This window comes from Lactuca saligna, chromosome 9 (genome assembly GCF_052625555.1).
Source record: "Lactuca saligna cultivar CGN05327 chromosome 9, ASM5262555v1, whole genome shotgun sequence".
NCBI classification, from domain to species: Eukaryota; Viridiplantae; Streptophyta; class Magnoliopsida; order Asterales; family Asteraceae; genus Lactuca; species Lactuca saligna.
This window is the reverse complement of record NC_136425.1, coordinates 161,940,702-161,951,183: the sequence shown is the minus strand read 5'-3', so window position 1 is coordinate 161,951,183 and position 10,482 is coordinate 161,940,702. Positions and strand designations below refer to the sequence as shown.

The window sequence follows — 10,482 nt, the reverse complement described above, 5'->3', positions numbered from 1 at the left end:
AGGATGTCTTGGTGTCATAACTTCTTAAAAAAGTCAACAAACTCATAGATAATATCCTGTACAAAATATACGATCTATAATAAGAATTTCCTCAAAATAGGAATAAAATATGATTTTATGGGTCTAATATGTCGAAATACAAGTTTGGATGAAAATCCCCCGTCAAAATCATAAAAAATAAGCTTAAAATGCGAAAGTGGTCAAAAACCGGAAAGGAAGTGCGAACCAACAAAGCTGAGGTTCACATGGGAGAGGGTTCGCTGGCCAGAGGAGGTTTGCTGCGAAGGTGGGGAGGAGAATGTGCAAAGGTGACGTTCGGTGCGAAGGCAATTCAAGGTGTGAAAGTAGCTTCAAGGAGAGGAGGTTCAGAACGAGAGGGCTTCTGATGCGAGTCTTGTCGGTGAGAAGAGAACGCGTCCGAGTGCTTGCGAACCAACCCGTTTTCATGCGAAACTGCTCAGCTTTCGCCTGAGAGAGTGTCAGGTGCGAAACCTCCCGAGTAGACCTACGAACTTCGATTCAACAGCTGGCAAGGAGAGGGATGCGAAGGCTTACGAGGGTTTGCAGGTGAACAGTACCCTGCGAACCCTCAGCTCTCTAATTGACTTCTTTCTTCTGTATCAAGCTGTTTTCGACTAAGGGAAGGTTCGGGATGGTACACATGATCATATAAACATTGGAAAATTTGATTTTCACTACCAAGAAGTATGAGAGAGATTTTTGAGAGAGGTTTGGGAGAGATAGAGATATAGTATGAGAGATTGAGAGCATCAAACATAAAAACAAATATGTCAAAAATACAATTTCACGAACATAAAAAGAAAATGTATGCATGTTGTCTACTACTTCAAACAAATTAAACACATGTAGCTACATCAATTGAATACCCAATTACATGCAAATTGAAAATCTTAGTTTCATGGATTAAAGAACAAGACCATATGTTACTCATGACATGATACGATCGGTTGGAATAGCCGATTACAACCACATGAACAGTAAGTAAAGAAAATAGAGTTTTAAATACCATTCTTTATTAATCAAAAATCAACTCCTAAAACTCAAAGGTGGCTAACCTATTTATAATTAAACTAAAACCCTAATATGACTCATAATTATGATTGAAATCATATAAATTAGGAGATTATATAAATATAAATATTTTATTAATAAAGGGCATAAAAATTCCTAATAAAGATAACCCTTAACCGAAAAAATTATAAAATAAAATAACCTTAATAAAATTAAATCATTGATTTATCTTTCAAATACCTTGCATCATCTTTCTCATAGTGAAAACAACTCATCATCGAGTGTACATCTCTCATCCATGGTTTCCAAAGGACAAACAACTTCCACACTTCAAAATGAATACGGATAAATCAAACAAGACAACATGCACGATTATAGTTTCCACTTACATATATTCCTACTGATTGTCTCATTTATGAGTTCTTGAGTAACTTTAGGAGGACAACCATATTTATAAAAAAAAGCATTATATTATAACACTCGTGCCGCTATTTAATTTTATTGAATTTCCCTTAAGAGTTATAATAAATATATAACTAATATTACAAAAAAAACTATTAATTATCTAACATCTATAGAAAGATGTATATTTTTCGCAAAGAACTAAAAACTATAATTTTAAAAACTTAAAATGCTAAGATCTTTGAAGGAGCGACCTAAGTTGACAAATTCTTTTAACTTGCATGAAATCACATGGGGGATGAGATCCTTCATCGAGGCCGATGGTAAGACTTATCTCGCTTTCATCCCATATAAAACTCAACATTTTGAATCCTTATCAGACCATATCGTAACCTAAATGTCCCCCAAATCGGTAAGTTGTGTTTTGTAGATAAGAGTGTACAGAGAAAGTAGAGAACCATGTGGAAGAGGGTAATCAAGTGGAAGGCAGTGGAACAATAAAAGGTTATATGACCTTTCCCTTCATTAAACCCAAATTTTGGAAAAGAGAACTCGATTTTTTCAAAAACCATGTCTTCATTTACTTCTCTTATGTGTCTATTTGTAAGATTAAATCGTACCATGTGCTTTAAAAACGTGAGAAGTCCAACTTTTATTGTTTTTATCTTGACGAGTATGGTCGTTGTGGTTTCACTTACTTGCGTGACCGATAAATAACTATGTAAACTGACTTTCGTATATTTTTAAATGTGTTTTTTTTGTCTTTTTGTTTTACTTTTTATTGTTAAATAAGATAACAAATAAACCCAAACCCTACCCCCCCCCCCCCCCCCGACCTACCTTATGTCACTATACCTACCCCCATTCCATTCATCTCCCTTCTTTGGTCGCCCTCAACCGCTACCGTCATTACAATCACCATCCTCAATCACCAATTCAAAGCAGAAGGTTTTTAGGGTTTTACCCACCCGTACTTTCGTTATTGTCATCAACATGAACATCAATAAATAAAGCAACAACCTCCCCTTACCCATGGCAAATAAAATAAAATTATAAAGCCCTATGGTAACTAGCAAATGAGAGCAAAACTCATACAAGGATTCTCTTGAAATTTATTAGTAACAAGCAAGTGTGAACCTAAAACATATGAACAAATAAGCCAAAAATACAATGTCACTAGAAACAAAAAGTTAAAGTGTGAACGTTGCCTACTAGTTAATTAAATTAAACACATGTAGCTACATCCATATAATCAATAGCTAATAACATACAAAAATACGAATCTAGGTTTCATGGATTAAAGAACAAAACCTTGTGTTACTAATGGCAAATGGATTAAGATGACACAAGTTCCCGATCATTAAAACTCGTAGGTAATTGACTCGAACAGGGGGGAGCACATATCGTCTGATCAAGCAAAGAAGACGAGAATCAGTATGAAATAATTTATTGTTTCCTATTTTTTTTTAAAGTTGTTTAATAGTTTAACCTTTCATCAATCTTCGCCTCTTTGCTCGGTGTTCTATCATCGCAGAAATCTAGGAGGATCGTTGATCCAACATCCACACATAAATCAAAATTGTTGGTTGGGGTGTATTTTAGAAAAAAGTTAGTGGAAGAGACATATGATTAGATGTAGATTATTGTAGGATGTTCCTTCCAACTTCTTCATTAGAAAGCACACATAGAGATTTGGCACATGAAACATGCACTACAAGAATAATAACTATTAGTGACGACAGACGTCGCCGCTAAAAGCCCCGACATGTCGCCGCTGTTGCTTCGTCGCTAATACCCAATCGGTCGCTGCTAATGCTTACCGTCGCCACTAATAGTTTTTGTCGCCACTAAAAGTGTCGCCGCTAATTGTAGTTTTCTCTTTTTTTAGTTTTTTTTAAAACATTCTTTCCATATACAAAACAAACGTAATAAAATTATAAAAACTGTTATAAATTATAAAAACTTTATAAAAATATATAACCAAAAACACATCAATACATACACAATACACATACAAAAACATATACATACATATACAAAAACACATATGCATACATGATACACATACTAATATACACAAATACATACAATAGACACATATAAAAACACTATATATATATATATATATATATATATATATATATATATATATATATATAAACTAATACACAAATACATACATAATAGACATATAAATACACATACATATACAAAAGATACATTCTACATATAAATGAGTTCATAGAAGAGAGAAGAGGGAAGAAGGAGCTGAAGGAGGAAGATGGACCTGAAGGAGGAAGAAGGAGCTGAATTGGGGTATATCTGCGAATGGCATTAGCAGCGGCGCCTTTTAGCGGCGACACGTTGAGTATTAGCAGCGACATATAGAGTATTAGCGACGACACCTTTCGGGGGAATTTTAATGGTCAAATTTTTTGTGTATTATCGGCGACATCTTTGGGGGGAAACTTTGGCGGTCAAAATTTTCGAGTATTAGCGGCGACACAGTTGCTGCTATTGGTGTCGCTGCTATTGGTATGTACATTATCGATTTTCAGTAGTTGGATTAGGGACAAAATCAACGACTAAGGTTTCACCTTATATTTCGACGCGGATCGGGGTCGATGACGTTAGCGGCGACAGCCACCTTTACCGGCGACACATAATGCGAAAATTATGGTTATAAATCCCAACCATTGGTTGATCAAACTGCGTTGATTAGGCATTGCTATTTAGCAACCCACCTTGCTTTTTCCTAGTAGTTTATTTTTATGGGTATTTTTTTGCCAAAATTTTGGACTTATATTTACTGTTTCCATTAATACTATAAAATCCAAATATATTTTTTGTTATACTTTATCTTTCTATATTTTTTCAGGAAAATTAAGAATTTATTATTATTATTTTTTTTGCAATTTTAGACGTCTAATTAATACAAGTAATTTACAAACAACTAGTAAAGACATTGTGTTAGTAAAAGGGGATGTTAAATTTGTGTGCAATACATCGTTATAAAAGTTTATGCTGATAATCCGTAGTATTGTGCTTTTCTCGGTGAATGTAGTAAGTTTATAATGTATGTTATGTATGGGTACAAGATATTGCCCACATACACCTTCTTCTAACCAATTTTGATATGTGTCTAACAAACCAGTAAAACCCATCATCAAACGGATTATACACATAAATAGTTTTCGATAATTGTGCACTTTTTTGTAGTGCACGTAGGCTAATCTTTTGTGTCAAGAAAAGCTTGGAATGCATCAATTAAAAAATAAAATGTACATAAAGCATCCTTTAACTATAATAATTATCTCATGTGGAAACGGTCAATATTGTTCTTCAAGACTTTTTCATTTTCTTAAAAAATTGATATAAGTAGAAAATTCCTATACATAATAAACATTCAAGGTTCCATTAAAATTAATCCTAAGTATGGAAGTTATGAAAAAGTATATACCTAAATATAAGAATGGAAGGATCACAGACATATAAGGTAGTAGTTGCAACCTTTATGAAATTAAGAACCAGACAACGTAAGTTGAATGTATCTTGCTTCTAGAAATCGAACAACAAAATCTGAATGCATCTCAAGATGATAATGATGACGCTATGATGGTATTAGTCTTGATGATCCTATATTTTCACTATAAAAGCATTGCGAGTTCCATTCTTTATTTCATAGATTTCCCAAGCTACCATAATTAAGTCATCAAAAACAAGTTTTCGGCTTCTCAACAATGACGTCTCATTTGCTTTTACTTGGTCTCTTGGTGGCGGGTTGCTCCCTTGTGTTTGCATCGGACCCTAGTGCTCTTCAGGACTTCTGTGTGGCAGACCAAAATAGCACAGGTAAGAATTTATGTGTGAAGGTCAAGAAACTCTCCGGCATTTCCATGCATTATTTGAAAACATATTATATTTAATAGTTTATTTATTTAATTTTTTCCCTCGTAGTATTCGTGAATGGTTTGGTTTGCAAAGAGGCAAGGCTTGTACAACCTGATGATTTCTTTTATAGAGGACTGCAACTAATGGGAAACACTTCGAATGCGGTTGGGTCTGCTGTGACTCCGGTGACCGTAGAAGAGCTGCCAGGACTTAACACTCTTGGTATCTCAATGGCACGTATTGACTTTGCCCCACAGGGTATTAACCCCCCACATACACACCCTCGGGCCACTGAAATTTTGACTGTTATGGAAGGCCGTATTCTAGTCGGATTTGTCACGTCCAACCCTCAAAACCGACTCATCACAAAAGAACTTCAGAAAGGTGATGTTTTCGTGTTCCCAGAAGGTCTGATTCACTTCCAGAAAAACGTGGGAAATGGCTATGCTGTTGCAATTGCAGCTTTGAGTAGTCAAAATCCAGGAGTTATTACCATTGCAAACGCTGTTTTTGGGTCAAATCCCGATATCGCTGGAGATATTCTTGCGAAGGCCTTTCAAGTTGACATCAACGTCGTCTATCAAATTCAATCGAAATTCTAGCTTTTACATGCTTTTAAAATGTTGCTTTTCTTATCAATGTTATGATATTTGTTATGTTTATGTTGTTATATTTAAAATCGAATAATATATATACTACTATCATAGTGATTTTGATTTACTTATGTGGAATTAACTACTTCAAAAGTAAGATATAAACTCAAAACCCAAGAGTGTGCAAAAAATAGGCTTAGAAATCACAAACTTAAATTTATGTAAGAGTGTGAAAGAAATAGACTTAGAAATCACAAAGACAAACCTAAGTTTGTGCAAGAAATAGACTTGGAAATCACAAAGACAAACCTAAGAGTGTGCAAGAAATGGACTTAGAAATCACAAAGACAAATTTACGTAAATAACCCACTTGCTTTAGAAAGACTAGAAGTTCAACCATCAAATTTTTCAAAAAGATTAATATGGTCCTTGGTGTTTCGATTACTTACTAGGTCGGTCAACAAGCTATACCAATTTAATTTTCTTTCCTTTTAACTCTTTTGTTTTAGTTGTCATAATGAAAAATGAAATTAAATAATCCCTAAACCCATCCACCTCACTTGACGCCACCCACCTCCCATTCCATTCCGTTATTCTATCGCCTTCCACCACCACCGTTCCCATTCCATTCCGTTCTTCTGTCGCCTTCCACCACCATCGTTGTCAAGCAGAAGTTGGTTAGAATTTTCCCCAAACCTATTTGTATCATCTATCTTCAACTTATCCATCTATAATCAAAGAAAAAACCTCCCAAGATCCAAGCCTAAAAATAGAAATCACGAAGTGCTTTGGTCTCTGACCAGCCTTTCAAGATTTCGTTAACTAAAAGAAAATGAAGTATGCATAGTAAAACATAAAAATCTATGTTTGAAAAAGCCACATAAGAGCTTCAATTGACATTCAATTGTAACTAGAAAGTGAGAGCATCAAACATACAAACAAATATGTCAAGAATACAATTTCACAAACAGAAAAAGAAAATGTATGCATGTTGTCTACTACTTCAAACAAATTAAACACATGTAGCTACATCCATTGAATACCCAATTACATACAAATTGAAAATCTTAGTTTCATGTATTAAAGAACAAAACCATATGTTACTCATGACATGAGACGATCAGTTTGAATAGTCGATTAGTACCACATGAACACAAAGTAAAGAAATAAGAGTTTCAAATTCCATTCTTTATTAATCAAAATCAACTTCTAAAACTCAAAGGTGGCTAACCTATTTATAATTAAACTAAAACCCTAATATGACTCATAATTATGATTGAAATCATCCAAATTAGGAGATTATATAAATCTAAATATTTTATTAATATAGGGCATAACAATTCTTAATTAAGATAAATCTTAATTGAAAAAATTATAAAATAAAATAACCTTAATAAAATTAAATCATTGATTTATCTTTCAAATACCTTGCATCATCTTCCTCAGAGTGAAAGCAACTCATCATCGAGTGTACATCTCTCATCCATGGTTTTCGAATGACAAACAACTTCCACACTTTAAAACGAATACAGATAAATCAAACAAGACAACATGCACGATTATAGTTTCCACCTGCATATATTCCTAAAGGTTGTCTCATTTATGAGTTCTTGAGTAACCATAGGAGGACAACCATGTTTGTAAAAAAAATGCAATATAGTATAACATTCGTGTCGTTATTTAATTTTATTGAATTTCCCTTAAGAGTTATGATAAATATATAACTAATATTAAAAATAATAATTATTAATTATCTAACATAAAAAGATGTATATTTTTCGCATAGAACTACAAACTATAATTTTAAAAACTTAAAATGCTATGATCTTTGAAGGAGGGACCTAAGTTGACAAATTCTTTTTCTTGCATGTAATCACATGGGGGAGGAGATCCTTCATCGAGGCCGATGGTAAGACTTATCTCGCATTCATCCCATATAAAACTCAACCTTTTGAATCCTTATCAGACCATATCGTAACCAAAATGTCCCCTAAATCGGTTAGTTTTGTTTGAAGATAAGAGTGTATAGAGAAAGTATAGAAACATGAGGAAGAGGGTAACCAAGTGGAAGGCCAGGTGGAAGGCAGCGGGACAATAAAAGGTCATATGACCTTTCCCTTAATCAAACCCAAATTTTGCAAAAGAGAACTCGATTTTTTCAAAAATCATGTCTTCATTTACTTGTCTTATGTGCCTATTTGTATTAGATTAAATCATACCATGTGCTTTAAAAAAGTGAGAAGTCCAACACATATTGTTTTTATCTTGACAAGTATGGTCGTTATGGTTGCACTTACTTGCGTGACCGATACATAACTATGTAAACTGACTTTCGTATATTTTTAAATATATATTTTTTTGTTTGTTTTTGTTTTTTTTTTGTTTTTTTTTTTTTTACCTTTTTATTGGTAAGAAAGATAACAAATAAATCCAAACCCTACCCTCCCCCACCCCGGCGCTGACCTACCTTATGTCACCATACCTACCCCCATTCCATTCATCTCCCTTCTTCGGTCGCCCTCAACCACTACCGTCATTACCATCACCATCCTCAATCACCATTTCAAAACAGGAGATTTTTAGGGTTTTACCCAACCCTATTTTCGTAATTTGTCTTCAACCTGAACATCAATTAGTAAAGCAACAACCTCCCTATACCCATGGCAAATAAAATAAAATTATGAAGCCCTATGGTAACTAGCAAATGAGAGCAAAACTCATACAAGGATTCTTTTGAAATTTATTAGTAAGGAGCAAGTGTGAACCTAAAACATATGTACAAATAAGCCAAAACTACAATGTCACTAGAAACAAAAAGTTAAAGTGTGAACGTTGCGTACTAGTTAATTAAATTAAACACATGTAGCTACATCCATATAATCAATAGCTAATAACATACAAAAATACGAATCTAGGTTTCATGGATTAAAGAACAAAACCTTGTGTTACTAATGGCAAATGGATTAAGATTACACAAGTTCCCGGTCATTAAAACTCGTAGGTAATGGACTCGAACAGGGGGGGAGCACATATCGCCTGATCAAGCAAAGAAGATGAGAATCAGTATGAAATAATTTATTGTTTCCTAATTTTTTTTTAAATTTGTTTAATAGTTTAACCTTTCATCAATCTTCGCCTCTTTGCTCGGTGTTCTATCATCGCAGAAATCTAGGACGATCGTTGATCCAACATCCACACATAAATCAAAATTGTTGGTTGGGGTGTATTTTAGAAAAAAGTTAGTGGAAGAGACATATGATTAGATGTAGATTATTGTAGGATGTTCCTTCCAACTTCTTCATTAGAAAGCACACATAGAGATTTGGCACATGAAACATGCACTACAAGAATAATAACTATTAGTGACGACAGACGTCACCGCTAAAGGCCCTGACATGTCGCCGCTGTTGCTTCGTCGCTAATACCCAATCGGTCGCTGCTAATGCTTACCGTCGCCACTAATAGTTTTTGTCGCCACTAAAAGTGTCGCCGCTAATTGTAGTTTTCTCTTTTTTTAGTATTTTTTAAAACATTCTTTTCATATACAAAACAAACGTTATAAAATTATAAAAACTGTTATAAATTATAAAAATATATAACCAAAAACACATCAATACATACACAATACACATACAAAAACATATACATACATATACAAAAACACATATGCATACATGATACACATACTAATACACAAATACATACAATAAACACATATAAAAACACTATATATATATATATATATATATATATATATATACATATATATATATATATATATATATATATATATATATATATATATATATAAACTAATACACAAATACATACATAATAGACATATAAATACACATACATATACAAAAGACACATTCTACATATAAATGAGTTCATAGAAGAGAGAAGAGGGAAGAAGGAGCTGAAGGAGGAAGATGGACCTGAAGGAGGAAGAAGGAGCTGAAGGGGGTTATATCTGCGAATGGCATTAGCAGCGGTGCCTTTTAGCGGCGACACGTTGAGTATTAGCAGCGACATATAGAGTATTAGCAGCGACACCTTTTGGGGGAATTTTGATGGTCAAATTTTTTTGAGAATTATCGGCGACATCTTTGGGGGGAAACTTTGGCGGTCAAAATTTTCGAGTATTAGCGTCGACACAGTTGCTGCTATTGGTGTCGCTGCTATTGGTATGTACATTATCGATTTTCAATAGTTGGATTAGGGACAAAATCAACGACTAAGGTTTCACCTTATATTTCGACGCGGATCGGGGTCGATGACGTCAGCGGCGACACATAACGCGAAAATTATTGTTATAAATCTCAACCATTGGTTGATCAAACTGCGTTGATTAGGCATCGCTATTTAGCAACCCACCTTGCTTTTTCCTAGTAGTTTATTTTTATGGGTATTTTTTTGCCAAAATTTTGGACTTATATTTACTGTTTCCATTAATACTATAAAATCCAAATATATTTTTTGTTATACTTTATCTTTCTATATTTTTTCAGGAAAATTAAGAATTTATTTATTTATTTATTTATTTATTTTGCAATTTTAGACG

At 33.7% G+C, this 10,482-nt stretch overlaps 1 protein-coding gene across 1 annotated transcript; it reads left to right on the top strand.

The window, feature by feature from the left end:
- The first annotated feature begins 5,131 nt into the window (after nt 1–5,131).
- On the top strand, nt 5,132–6,042 carry LOC145015608 (putative germin-like protein 2-1). Its single transcript, XM_078974076.1, has 2 exons — nt 5,132–5,286; nt 5,392–6,042. The coding sequence occupies exons 1-2, from the start codon at nt 5,175–5,177 to the stop codon at nt 5,925–5,927; spliced, it is 648 nt and encodes a 215-aa protein (XP_078830202.1). The 5' UTR covers nt 5,132–5,174; the 3' UTR covers nt 5,928–6,042.
- The last annotated feature ends 4,440 nt before the right edge of the window (nt 6,043–10,482 follow it).

Coding starts and splice junctions, on each gene's coding strand:
- LOC145015608 (XM_078974076.1), top strand. CDS start 5,175: ATGACGTCTCATTTGCTTTTACTTGGTCTCTTGGTGGCGGGTTGCTCC. Junction 5,287..5,391: donor GGCAGACCAAAATAGCACAG/GTAAGAATTTAT, acceptor TTTCCCTCGTAG/TATTCGTGAATGGTTTGGTT.